At 52.1% G+C, this 14,172-nt stretch overlaps 3 protein-coding genes across 13 annotated transcripts in view; 1 reads left to right on the forward strand and 2 right to left on the reverse strand.

Annotated features, from left to right (window-relative positions):
* The window catches only part of LOC131673825 (glutamate-gated chloride channel), a 117,696-nt gene that overhangs the window by 62,540 nt on the left and 40,984 nt on the right, over nucleotides 1-14,172 (forward strand). For all 11 annotated transcript variants that reach the window (XM_058952149.1, XM_058952153.1, XM_058952159.1 and 8 more), the window contains exon 3: nucleotides 13,035-13,114. The gene's annotated coding sequence lies outside the window, so the exon portion shown is untranslated. The remainder of the gene's footprint in view (nucleotides 1-13,034; nucleotides 13,115-14,172) is intronic.
* Nucleotides 1,544-2,614, reverse strand: LOC131673837 (trypsin-3-like). The gene is made up of 3 exons (XM_058952171.1): nucleotides 2,566-2,614; nucleotides 2,066-2,492; nucleotides 1,544-2,016 (listed from the first exon to the last, which is right to left on the reverse strand). Exons 1-3 carry the CDS (start codon nucleotides 2,609-2,611, stop codon nucleotides 1,716-1,718), a joined length of 774 nt encoding a protein of 257 aa, XP_058808154.1. The 5' UTR covers nucleotides 2,612-2,614; the 3' UTR covers nucleotides 1,544-1,715.
* On the reverse strand, nucleotides 3,371-4,259 carry LOC131673850 (trypsin-5-like). The gene is made up of 3 exons (XM_058952188.1): nucleotides 4,211-4,259; nucleotides 3,894-4,119; nucleotides 3,371-3,830 (listed from the first exon to the last, which is right to left on the reverse strand). The coding sequence occupies exons 1-3, from the start codon at nucleotides 4,257-4,259 to the stop codon at nucleotides 3,371-3,373; spliced, it is 735 nt and encodes a 244-aa protein (XP_058808171.1).

Raw genomic sequence — 14,172 nt, forward strand, 5'->3', positions numbered from 1 at the left:
GATGCTCGAATACCGCTCGCATTGTACGTTTCGAACAATCGCATGACGTGACGTTCGATATTCAAAAAACAACTCACCGCACCCGCCGAGAAAAGCATTCTCGTCAGCTAATCTTCCTCGACAGTTTTTCCATGATCATCGGCAGCTCCCATCGAAGCAACGGCATTCAAGGGTGTGCAGCAGGGCTGCAGTCGATATACTACTCGTATATCTTCCGCGCGTGTCGACACGAATTCCGAATGCCAGATGCGCACCGTGAGGATTATACCGCCGCTATACAGATGTGCCGTTGATAAGAGCGCCTGCTTGTAAATGCTCACCTGCTACGGGAGCGCTCGTCGATTTTTGACCAATGACGCGACTTTTACTGCTTGTCGCGCAACCTCGATATCGTCAAATTCTCGACATCGAGACCGACGAGTGCGAGGGGTCGATTGTCCTCTCACGACCGAAGCTACAGCGAATTTCTCCTTTTTTTATGGTCGTGCTTCTTTCGCGTTAATTCGGATACCGAATTTCATTGTTCGTCGTGTCCATAGCGAGTCGCTAGAGCGGCGAAGATTTTTCAAATATTTTTACAGCTGCGCGATTTGGAAGTTTGCTCATTTTCTCTGGCAATATTTTATGATATACGGGACAGTTCGCTTCGGTGTTGTTTTATGCATGACACGCTGGAAGCTCCACGGTCATTCATAAGTCCAGTTAATCATGCCGACGCGACGATTTCGCCGGACAGATATCGAATGATTCCACAAATCTGATAATCCTCTTTGTGTGACGCTGTCCGGTCATTATCGATCGACGTCTAGTGGTGCACAGTCAACATTCTGATAACAAAATTAACGCGCTATTAACGCGCACGCCGACAGGTTCGTTGAATTGCGAGAAGCCAATAATTCAATCAGAAACGATGACTGTTTGTTCGAGGCGCTCGCCGCGATCATCAAAACCCTGTGTGATCATACCCGCATGACTCTTTGGCGGCATATCGGTCAATGCAATGTAATCGACTTCCTCGAACTTGAAATTTAATTAAAACCGGTCTTGAGCGTCGCCTTTCAAAGACTCGTCGAGTGATATCTCGCTTGATTACGATACTGCTACGCTAATAAAATCGAACGCTCTTTTATCAAGAGTGCAGCCTATGCTGTGAAATGCAATTTCGCGACCGTATGAATGAGCAATTTTTTATCGGACGACTTAATATGAGGTAGCCGAAATAATAAACGTGCAATGCAGTTCGTTCAATAAATTTATATGAAAGTTTTTTGGTTCACCTTTCGAGTTTACGACAGCAAACTTTTTCCAGCAATTTTTATGGACTCTTGGACTTTCGAAAGCTATTCTCTCGGAGCCATTGATTTTTTTTTGTCGTATTTATTCTGTTCACTTTTATTACAGCTGTGTAAAATTGACGACCACGCCTCTGTTATTCAAACGATACAAAAAATTTGGTAAACTAAGAGATTTGAAAAATATTTAAAAAAGTTTTTCTTTCCAATTAATTACGTTGATGATTTACCGACATATGTAAATTATTTGAATTTGTTTTTTTTTTCGATAAAGTAAAAAAAAATGTTACGTGATCAAGTCGAAGAATGACGAAAAAAAGAAGAAATAAAAATGACGTAAGCATCCTTCGCATTATGATTCATATAGAGCTAACAATCAATAAGTACGGGTTCCATGCAAAAGAATTGACTCCACGATCATTATCAAACACCAGAATTCTTCTTGATCCAGTCCCTGTAGTACGCCACCTCCATGAACACCGACGGGAATCCTGGGCTGTCGCACTTGTAGCCCCACGAGAAAATACCAGCCAATTTGCCATCAACAACGAGCGGCGATCCCGAATCGTCGGCCGACCAGATCACCGAGCAGGCAGCGCCACCTGGTCGCTCGTTTTTCGCGCAAAGTGCGCCTGGCGATAAATTGCCGAATCTCGAGTAATAAATCTCGACGCAATCCAGCAGCGACATTACGTTGACCGATACAGCTGCGAACAAACGAATGCTTATAGCCGCGACTAAAAAGCAACGGCGACTCTCTTCTGAAGCTCGACTCGCCTCTTAAATTGCGATCGCCAGTCGTACCCCAACCACTGATAACGCCCTTATCGCCCTCGGTGAGGGAGACCTTGGCGCCCGTAAGTGGGATCGGCTGCTTGGTTTCGTCAAACTCGAGCTTGGGCTCGAGCCGCAGCAGCGCGACGTCATTGTGCCTCTTGATATTGGAGCCGTAATGATCGTGCTCGATGATTTCGCTGACATTGTGCAGCGAGCCAGCGACGCCGAGCTGCGCGCTGCCAGCTCGAACGGTAAGCGCGTCGCGCGCGAAAGCCGCGCAATGCACGCTCGTGAGCACGTAGTCCTCGGAAATAATGGCGCCGCTGCAGCGATAATTCCCGAACGAGTAGACGCTCACCTGGTAAGGGAACTTATCGATTTCCACTGCGAATGCGTCGCCAGCGAGGCGTTTCTGCGGACGCGCTGCAACATGTTACACGAACTTCGTTTGGCATTCCGAAGCACGGCGATCGCGCGGGAATCAATTGCAACTTACCGAGGCTCGCGCCGAGGCAAGCGAGAAGTACGACGAAACGGAGCATGTTGGCGGCTATACGACTGAAAACTGACTGATTGCGCGCTCGGAGGAAAGGAATACGAATGTTTACCCAAGGTGCGACGTAGTGGATTCGAGGGAATGGCAATCGATTTTATCTTCGGTCCACAACGTTCGACGTGTTCGCCTTTTCCATTTCGATAATTTGTTACCCATGCCTAACAATATGGCTTTCGACCGACGTAACTTCGTGCAATTGAATGAAAACAAACTTGTCGTGTAATCCAATGAAAAGCCACAGCAATAGAAAGCTAATGAAACAGCGACAGATACGACCAGCGATATAACAACCCAGCCGTAAAAAACAACTGTTCGATAAAGCCAGCAGCGACAACTATTTCGCAGCTCGGTGCGCCAGACGACGCGCTCTCTGTAGGAAAAGCCTCGCGGGACAATTCGAGCGTTCGCTCGCGAGAGTTACTTTTGGAGTTGAGTCAATTGCGCCCTGCAGCAGCGGCGGCGGCACCGGCAGCTCTAAACCGCAACTTAAGACGCGAACTTGTCTAAACGTCCTTCGTCCGCCGTCGCTGTACGGTTCCACCGCAGTCTCATAGTTTTGTTCTCGCCGCGTTGCAAGCACCACCACTTTCGACGACGCTTTTATCCTGCGTCAAGGCGCCGCCAATTTCGTGACTAGTGAGATCGCGACTGGGCGAACGACAATTCTCGAGTGCCGAGGGGAAATGCAGTCGAACGCGTTCGCATGGCAAATACGTTTATTCGTGATTCGTTAAGAATTTCGATATCACAGACTTGAGGCGCTCGTGAAAATTGCGATCCACTTGATTGCTCTGGCGACGAGCACGTGAACATCCGGTTGAGCCTCGTTACCACACGAATGCCTGGACGACGTTACAGCGACGAGTCTTCCATCGCCCAAAGTGACGGGATTGCCAGAGTCGTAGCTGCACGAGCTGCTTTGAAAATCACTGCCGTCGGTACACATCATTCCTGGGAAAATGTCCTGCAAGCGATCCGCGTATCTTTTCACGCAGTCTTCCAACAATGTCGAGCGTGTGTCGATCGAGCGTAGCTTGCTGGACGGAACGTAGCCGTCGGTGTAACCGTAACCGGTCACACGTAAGCTTTCGTTGGCTTTCAGTCTGTAGTCCGCGCTAACGAGCTTGATAGCTCGACGCGTGGAGTCCAGCTCAAAGGACGGTTTCACTCGCAAAAGTAGGAGATCGTTGCCGGGCTCGTTGTCGCTGAAAATTCATTGGCATTAAATGCAAATCTCTTTCGTTCGGACACGAACATAGCGATCTCACTGTTGTCTATAGAGCTGGACGATTTCGTGTACAGAGCCATTGGCGTTCGGGTCCTTCGAGCCGGCGCGCACTTTGAAATTTTCGACGAATGCATCGACGCAGCTAGCGACGGTGAGCACGTAGTCTTTGTTCAGGATGCTGCCACCGCAGGCCAAGTGTGACCTCTCGTGTATGCTCACTTGGTAGGCCGCCGTCTCGATTTCGATCTCCTTGCCACCGTAGAGTGCTTTCGTCGGTAAAAAGAGAAGAGGAGCAGTCGTTTCATTAGTGCGCAGGCTTGGGAAATCCGCTGTGTACTCAAGCGTGTACGTGCTTACCCTGCGATTGACCGCACACGAGTGCTATTAGCAGCGGCAATCGATACATCGCGCAGCGACTCTCTCGTACAATGCCGGCACCTCGACTGATCCGTTCGACTGCGATCGACTTATCGCGCACATCGAGATTGCTGCGACGCACGAAGGTACAATCGTCGCTCTGCCGAAAATTACAATTCGCGATAACCGATCGAGCTGGCGCTTTGTTTAACGAGCGACAGTGCGCGTGACGTTTAGTTCGAGTATTTACATCGAGATAAGGAATTCTTTTCTTCTCGAAAACTTGCCGAGAATTTGGTTACCGCCTTCTCCTAGTTTGCCGAAAATCAGCAGATTTTAGATCAAACAATCGGCACTTTTATTCAAGTTTAGCGCGAATCCCACGCGTATAGGTAAATTTACGAAATGACGTGGCGGAAATGTCTGGACGCGTGGTATCCGAACGATTTCGGTTTCGACCTTCTCTCTTTAGAAAGCGATCGAAGTCAGATAACGAGCAGGCAAAAGTCGCAATCGCCGGCGGCGACTAATTGCGATTCACCGTGAGCACTACTCGGCCAATTTTGGGTACATTCATTCGAGTGAGAATCACTATCTCACACCCTCTCGGCGACTGAGCTCATTACCGTTGAAGCTCTCTTTACGTTTGTCGCTAACCAACGAGTGAGAATAGGAAAAAAAGAGTATTGATTTCCGATTGTCAAAGTTGCATATACGTGTACATCGCGAGTGAGAATCCTCTTGTTAAATTATCGGATAACGCCGGTCGGGTTGATTTTTACTCGACGGATATTCAGTTATACAACGGCGTTTTTTGTTATCGAACACGGCAAAAAAATATGAAAGATGAACATTCGTTGGAATCACCGTGTATTAAATACAAGCATATCGATAATCCATAATTGACTCTTTTAATATGGAACGGTAGAACGTGTACGACAGAAAGAGAGGGAATGCAGAAATCAATTGAAAAAAATAACGATGATATGTTGAAATGTCGACCTACGGCTGAAAATATATCTCTTTTTTATTGCTTTTGATTTGTAACTTGTGGGATATCGCTGTCTCGTTAAGACTCGTCGAACCCCATCGACGTGCGCCCAAGAATGTTGGCTTTACGACCACCGTTTCCCGTCCGCGTCGCTTGAAATATCGTACGTTGACTTTTTTTCCCCCAACCAAATCTATGTAAAGTCCCCTGGAGTGTCTCCTCCGATCTGAATAATTACTCACTCGACTCGTTTTCCGAGCGATAGTTGCTGGATTATCATGGACGTCAACGTCAAAGGAGCATAATAATGATTTCGGTTTACTGCGCGGACACACATGTCTGGGAATAATACGGATGCAAGTTCCGCGATCCGAGCGCATAAATCCCCTCTACCTGTGCTCGACGGACACTCCTCGCAGTGCGCGGAGATTGATACCCTTGCGCCTCGTATATCTCCGGATTGAACTACAGTCCCTTCCATATCCTCCCGCAGACGCACAAGTGCCTCCCCTATCCCTCACACGATATCAAATATTAAACATCAATTAACGCCGCTTCCAGCGCTGAATCTCGAAGCGTCGGTGCGCGAAGCTGTGCGCGAAGCTGTGCGCGGAAAAAAGCGAGCGCTCCAATCGATACACAAGCTGACGAGTCGCCGAGCGCGTTCCTCCCATTAAAAGTTTCGAGTGGGCCGAGCTTTCGCCCCACCCCCCGCCGAGATTTATGCACGAGAGCTCGCAACGCCTCTCGCCCGCCGACTTCCAGCCGGAAAAATACATCGGTCGCACTTGTCTGCCGGCGCCGGAATAAGTTTCCACCCGGCGGATTGGCCTCGCTTGATGGAGTTGCGCCCGATGCGTGGCGTTTGACTGGAGTGCCTCGTCGAAATGCACAATCCATCTGGTGCGATCACCGTCAACGTCGTCCCGCCAGACCGCGACAATAGACAGCTCGGGCTAAGAGAGGCATGTCGCTGCCTTTAATTGTAAACTAACGCGACGCAGACGTTGCGTGGTCCTGGAGTCATACTTCACGGTGGATACGAGGCGAGCAGCTGTCGTCGCTTTTCGTTGGAATCCACGAGATGCCTCGAGAGCAGAGCGGGATAATTGTGCTCTTTCCCGAATGAAAAAATCAAAAGAGGCAAGAGGCAGCCGAACAAACGACGCCACACCCGAACACGTTTCTCAACGAAAATAGAATATCGCCGGTTTGACGGCCGTTGCGTGCGCACACGCACTCCGTTTTCTCGAGGAGAGGTCGATCGATCTGGCCATTTCTTCGTTCCACGAAGAGAGTCAATTAGACATCGATTGGGGAATTTCATATCGGGAGAAGGCAAACACCGGCGCGACCGGCAATTATCGAGCTCCTCTCTGAATCGCAAGTCTCGCGCGACGTCCGCCGTGTCTGGCGACTCCTTCCTTCGCCACGGCGGCGCTCGTTTGATTGCTAATTGCACGGGCGCCAGCTCCCCCTCGCCGGCCGCGCGCACAATTGCGCCGCGTGAAATAAAAGCTGTCTCTCCGTTCGCCTCGGCGCTCCGCGGCTGAGCCCCGCGCCGCTTAATTAATGAATTTCGCCGAGCGAGTGAATGGCAAGAAGGCGCCACCGGAGGAAAACAAGTCGCGATGCACGCGCGCGCGTGCCGGGCTGAATCGATAGACGCGGTGACCCCGTTTGACCCGCGTCGCGGCTGCACTCCTCTCTCTCTCTCTCTCTCTCTCTCTCTCTCCCTCTCTCTCTCTCCGAGGTGACCGAGTGTCCTTTCCTTTCGCTTGCCTGAAGAAGCGAAAAGGAAGATTTTCTCCTACTTCCAGGAGCGGAGCCGCGAATCACTCGTTCTCGGGTGAAATTAGCTGGCGCGCGCATTTACGATTGGATTTGCGGGATGCCCCGCGAGCCCACAGCTTTGACTTGTACGAACTCGATGTACCACGTCGGCAACCTCCGTCGCGTCCATCGCGCGGATGCTCGACGCAACGCGAAAACTCAGATAGACTCGGTCCAACCTCGAGCTCGCCTCCGTTTGCCAGCCTACCGCGTCTCCCGGACATTTCGACGCGCGGCGTCCGAGAAGTCGTCGCAAGGATGTGCGCGAACGGCAGCTCGGCGAGACGCGTGTGTATCTTTGGGCAAAGCGCGCGCGGCCACCGGTCGATAGCACACTGCTTCCGCGGGAGCGCCAGCGCGCGGTCGTATTTTTCGGGGCAAGAGGGAGGGGGGCGGGCGCGAGCTCGCGACCTCGCTTCCTGCCCTGTGCCCGCAATTAGAAAGCTCCTTCCACGGCTCGGAGGATAATCGTATCTCTCCGTCGGCCAACTTCTCGGCCGCGAGACGCTCTCTCGTGTCCAGATTGGAAATGAAATTGCTCGAATCGCGCTCTACGCGCTAACGAGCCGTTCTCGATGGAAAATGAACGCGAGCGGTCAGCCAGAATAGTGCCGCTGCGAAGCGTATAACGTTAGCCAACGAGGCGTACTCCGCGCAGCACCGACGGCGCCAAGAGAAACGTTGTGCAGCTGGGCCACACATTCCCGGAAAGCTCGTCGTAAAATCCAGCTAAGCAGTTGTAACGACCCGCGTAGCCTTGGAAATACGCGAATGAGCTGCGAGAAACTGGCTCTCTTTGTGCTCTGCGTGGAGGAGGGCGGACTGCACGTCCTTGAAGTCTACGCGGCATCGATTTCACGAATGTGTACGCGCGCTTTTCTCCGCGAGAGCTGGCTTGGTCTACGCTCGCGAAACGTACTACCCCAATCCCTCGGATGGTCACCGGCTAAAGAGCCGCGCGGATCGACAAGGAAGTACTAATTGCTAATAGTTGCTAATTGCTTTTCTCGCTCAGTCAGCGTTACGCTAGAGGAGAGCGAGAGCCCCCGTTGCTTTTCCCTTCCTTTTAATTCTTCGCGCTCGAAAACGCGCGTCGTCGATGCGTGGCGACGAGCAACGAGACGTTATTGTCGCTCCTCGCTTGCCCACGATACGCGATGTGACGCGGCTGTCGCGCCGTGCCATTTCTGCGGCTTGGATGTTCCAGCTGACTCGCTTTTGCGGAGGACAACGCGGGGTACGCGAAGGACCACATATGCAGGTCTACGCTCACGTTTTTCGACGGCGAGGCGGGACAAAGAAGTTTCGTATATTGCGTGCGCGCGCAGCCGCGTGCATTTCGATTTCGAGGCTCCGCGCTGGTTGCCGACGATAAGTTTGCGCCGGGGCGTCGCAGCTCGCGAATGATCTGCAGAATCAGATCGATACGGAGAAACGACGCCTCACCGTGCCAATTCGCGCGAGCGTAATGTCGCTTCGAGGCGAGTTGCGAGCGCGGATCTCCGCGGCGCTATTTTCACGAGGCTATTCTCGTCAAAAGTGGGCGCGTTACTGCGAGCTCCTACCTCCCCGCCTCCTCTGGCATTCATAGGCAGACTCTTTTCCGGAAGACCTTGTTAATCTTTCACTCTGGCATGAAGGGGGAGAGTAATTGTCGAACGTGTTTGCGACTGGCACGACAAGACACGAGGGGGTATGTCAGGGACGCAATTAACGCGACGGGCATTGACAAACGAATCGAGTGTCGCCGCGGCGCCGCGGTGGCCGTCGGGGGTCGGCAGGATTGATCTACTTTGTTTGGCGCGCGGTGCACGAGTAGCCGCGGCAAACAGGGCCACGTGTGTCGAGCGCAAACCAAGCCGCGGCTCCTCTCCTCGCCAATAAGCCACGAGGAGAGGCGACGCTCTGCTCGCGCGTGAAAACAGAAACCGTGAAAATTGGCCCGCGGCACGGGGAAACAAACGAGCTGCTCGCTTGCCTTCCACCCCGGGGAACGGAGGAACATCGACACGCGCAAAGTACACACACTTTTTGATCCACTTTATCGTCGCCTCTATTATTTTCTTTGTCCCCTCGTAAATTGCGAATTTTCTTTTCACTCACGCCATTGGGTTAAGTGTGTTTGCGTGTAAACGATGCCGGCGAACACATAATGCGAGAAAGCTTACGTTGCTGCAGCAGCAGCGTTTAACGAGGAACGATGTTACGAGTGTGATATCGATACGAGAATGTGCACTTGTGTGTATTTGGGGGGGGTGGAGGGGGGGGGGGGGGGGAGTGTTGGAATTGAAATGCTTATGATTTACTAACACGCGTCGCCAGTTAAGGTCGAACAACTGGGATCAGCAGAGAAATGGAAGGCAAGACGTAATCTCTTAAGAGACGCAGCGACCCTCATTAATTGGATATACGTCTCGTAGCATTATATTCATGCGCGCGCTTGACCGACTGCCTCGCGAGTGTTTATTCTTATTCTTAGGCTCTTGCGTCCGCTCGGGCGATTCGCTCGTAATTGGGCGGCTCGAGGGCTCGGGTCGTTTGCCGGAAGGACCCTTGAAGATTCTTAGCCTGCTTTTTCCCTCTTTCTCTCTCGACGACTGCGCCTTGCGAAATCGCTTTCACGTTCGCCGAAGGTGAGAGAGCTTACGGGATCGCACGCCTTCTCCACTTTGCTCTCCCGTGCACTTTTCCCCACGGCGGTGAAACGAGGGCTGCGCGGCTTTGTTTGCCGAATCAAAAATTACGACGATATTCACGACGAGGAGGACAGCGCTGCCCATAATCAAAAATTGATATCGCTGTAATCGTTCGACCCGCAAATGGATTGTCGCTTGTGAGCACGGAACAATCTCCTCGCTGGCGTTGCAATTTCACGTCACGCTCGGATCGCCTCGTGCGCGGCCACTAGAAAACGCGTTTGCGCGAATAAGTATCCATGTTCGCCCCCCCCCCCCCTCCACCGCTATATGTAACACGGAATCGCGCGCTATTTTTGATCTTGACGTCTTATCGATTCTCTCCTCGGCTGATGATAATTAGCGCGGAGAGAGTCGACGAGACGTAGAATTTCGCTCGAGCTCCCGACGGAAAATTCCAGTTGGCGCGGCGAGTTATCTGTCGCGCGCTCAGGCCGCATTTCTTCGACGTAGACACGGTTTTACGCGCTGCTCAATTTCGCTCGGAACTACGAAAGCTTGCGGGGGCAAATTTAGAGAAATTGAGACATTAAAGCGGGTCGGGAAGATCGTGTTTACGAGCGCTGCCGGATGCAGCGCGTTCGCTGAAACGCAGCGCGGCTATAATACTTTTGACGACTGCCACGGTCGCGCGCGACACGAAAATTATCGGGCGCGACGATCGGCAAGCCGGGGAAAATGCGCGATTGGCCATTTATTGGCCATTTACGTCGACGTCGCGCGTAACCCCCTCGATTATTTTTGGCCGCGGTGTCGTGTAGCTAATAATAAGGCGAAATATCGATTACTCCGGAACTATGTTTAGCCGTGAGAAGCGAGAAAGAACTTTTTCCAATAAACGGCCGCGCGAGACGTGGCAGCGAAAAAATAAATACACACCCTCGCATTGAAACACGGGTCACCGGCGACACGTCCGCGCGCGCCGCGACTCTCAACGACTTTCGAGCGATCCTTTCGGCGTACGTTCGCGCGTGATTCCGTCGGCCTTCCTTTCGTTCCTGCGGTCTATTTCGCGCGACTCGCGAGCGTCGGAACGCGCGAATGCGAGGCACCCAAGACGCAAAGAGGCAATCCCCGTCGATGCCAATCGGCGTGCACTTGACAGCCGCGAAGAGCACGGCATAAGAAAATTATGAGCTTGCGGTCGTTTCGAAATCGCCCTCTCGTGGCGCGTATAAAGACGAGGCGCGCGGCGCGAGCCTTAGGATGCGCGCTACAGGGAGAAAATAGCTCGAACCGGAAGGCCAGCGCTACTAAATCTGCAATTATCTTAGAGCCGCGCGCGAACCTGGATATCTAAACTCGTTCGATTATTAATAATCGCATTATGCGACCCGTATCCTCGATGGGTCAGGCAGGCGAAAGGAATTATCCGTTCGACAGCGAAATACGTCGTCGGAACCACGTTTCGCGTACAAAATCTGAAGGAACTCCGCTTGAGCCCGCTAATTCAGCTCGTCAAAGTCTCTGTAGACAAAGTCCGCAAACTCTTTTAAAATGCTTCTTACGAGATGAAAATCCCTTCGTCACGCAAGCCTTGGAGCTTGCGCGTACTGCACTAAGCTCTTAACAGCAACAAGGTGGACGCGCTTCTCCGTCTTCCCGTACTCACATTTTACGATACAAGTGTAACTCCGCAGCGTTAAAAAATAAATGAAAAGTAAATCCACTTTCGCATCAAACTCCGTACGCGTTTTGTAAAATTCATAGCTCGCATAACTCAAGAGAAGGAGAGAGAGGGAGCTTTCGAAATACCAACGTCGGCTCTGTAATAACGGGATCGAATGTGACGCCAGTCGAAAGCTCATCAAACAGTACGCTTGCCGTGCATCGACTTTCCCGTGAGATATCGAATGCAACTTCATTGCATTTTTCACCTAACGACAGATCGATCGATGTGCATACAGCAGCAGCTTCTTATCTATGTACATATTTGATTTTTCAGTTTTCCGCGTTCTCCAAACTTGTGCGTAGCCTTTGACTTTGCGCGGGAAGCGGTCGATACGACGCAATCTTCCGTGAGCCCGGGCACTTAACGCCTTCTCCTTGCTCTTTTGAATATTCAGACGGACTGTAAGCGACTTGCGGCTGGTGTGTGCGAATTCCTTCGTTCGACCACGAAGCCCATTGAGCCGCGTTGTTTTTCATCCGCCAGGAATTTTTGCATTCGCGTTTCACGCGTTTATCCGCTTAAGCGAGCATTCAGCTAAGCGAAATGGAAACTAGAGATAAACAATGGAGCGGAGAATCAATCGTGGATGCAGTCTCCACGGATATGAGCTTGCGAGTTCCGTGCTAAAACAACAGAGTCACGTAACGAGAAGGAGAGAGGAGGGAAATTAATTAGGTATACTCCTCGAGTGCACCAAGTTTTCCTTCGGCAGTGCCAATCCAGTAGCTAATCCGTATGTTATACAGTTAACCGCTTGCCGACTCTTTCGGAAAGAGCTTTCTCCGCTCATTAGAAATCGGCCTCCGCCGCGAAAGACTGACGGACGTAACCGCGCGCTCTTGCCGTCGTAATGAAATTCTTGCATTATTACCCGCGACAGTTGACGGAGCTTCTAATAAGCGCCGAAGGAGGTCGCGGTTGCGGAAAGAGTCGGCGATCGCGCTCGGCTCTCTCTCTCTCTCGGGGTGTGGAGGGAAGGGAGTTCGACTGGCGCAAAAGGCGATTCCGTACGCCCCATGCGCGCGCTATAGGCATTTCTCTCTCTCTCTCTCTCTTTTATATCGCGTGAACGAGGCCACGGGGCCAAGGCTGCGCGAGCGCGCGCACAGCTTATGCACTCGCGCGCCGTTTCTTCGCCGCCTCTGCATTTTGCATGTGCGTCTGATTTGCCTTTCTTCGATCCGCTTCGCACGCCGCGTTCGATTTGCCGCGCGTTCGCGCCCGACCGGACGACGCCTTTCTCTGCGCCCGACGCGCCAGCCGGACGATTGACCTGCGTTACGAACCGACTGTCGCGGGGGATGGCGTGCGCTGCGCGTCGCGCAATTCAAATTATCAGGGGGAGAGGGGCTACGATTAATTTCGCCCGCATTAATAACGAATTTCAATCTGAGCCTCGACGTTCGCGGCGCTCTCTGATTGAATTTCCAAATTCAATATCTCGCAAATTCAATTACATATGCGATTGTTTGAACGGAGATAAAGAAAGAAACACAAAAAACAAAAGAAAGAAAGGTCGATTTCGAAAGGAGACATGTGAAGAGACGAATCGATAGGTGCCTCGCGTTGAGCTTACCGTGCTTTCGGCCACATCGAGATCTAACATGTGTCCGTGTGCGTGTTGTGTTGCAGGTCGAGCTTGCGCTTGCTGTGGCTCTCCGAGCCGTCGCTACGCCGCCGGGTGCCCCAGGAGCCGCGCCTCTCGCGGTAGGGTAAGTCTCTCTTGCCTTCTGCTTTCTACCGTCTGCCGACGGGATTTCCGCTTTTTCACCCTCGTTAGTTACGAGGGCTACATTCGTCGTGGCGTCTGTCGTTTCTGTACCGAACCTCACGGCGCGAATAACGAATAACGAAACGGGAGCGAAGTCCCGTAACTATTACGCTTCGAGCGCAATAAAATTGTTTGCCGTCGAGAGGCAGAGAGAGAAACAGCTCGAAGCGCATCGCGGAAAAATTGCAGTGCCACTCAGAACATATACGCGGTTTCACGCTGCGCGCACCTTCGCGAGTCCTTCTCCTCGTTTGGCCTGTTGACTTTTCTCGTGCTCTCGAAGAAATTTTCGTCTGCGCGTACAGCCGGCGGCTGAAATCGATGAAGCTCAGGTGTCGCTAGACGGGGAGAAGAGAAAAGGTACGCGTAAAGCCTCGCCAGACAAACTTTATACGCGGCTCGTAAATCACGTCACGCGTTGTTGGTTTCCGTCTCTAGACGTGACCCCAGCGCGCGTGCTTTTCTCGTAGCGACGTGCTGTACCGAGGCGCAACAGCCAGCCTCGTTTTCAAAACTCCCGCCCGCGCTAATAATTATCCAAATTCGCAAAACCCTCCCCGAAAAAAAGGCTCAGCAGGAGAAAGGAAAAAAAACGTCCGACCGCGCAACTGAGCAGCCGGCCATTAGCGGCGAAACCAACCTCGTTTCCTTTTCCGCGCGGCCGCCACAAAGTGCCTCGACTTTTTCTCCGATTCATCATTTTTTTTTTCGCCCTCCGCGTACGTTCTATTTTAGCCTACCGCGGCGCGCCATAAATCAGCGTCGCGCGCGAGCAAGGGATCAAACGGTCCGTGTGACGCCGCAGAATCGATATCGCGCAACACACGTCAGCGCTTCCGCGCAGTGGCGTTGGCGTGTACACGCATACACACACACACACACATACGCGCAGCCTTTCGTTCGCTCTGACCCTTCGTCACTCGTGCGTAGCGCGGTTGAACGCAACGAATACGACTATAATGTCACCTGCCAAGATGTAGAGTAGGCTGGTCGGTTCGA

Source organism: Phymastichus coffea, unplaced genomic scaffold (assembly GCF_024137745.1).
Source record: "Phymastichus coffea isolate CEN01 unplaced genomic scaffold, Cenicafe_Pcof_1.1 PCOF00200, whole genome shotgun sequence".
Lineage (NCBI taxonomy): Eukaryota > Metazoa > Arthropoda > Insecta > Hymenoptera > Eulophidae > Phymastichus > Phymastichus coffea.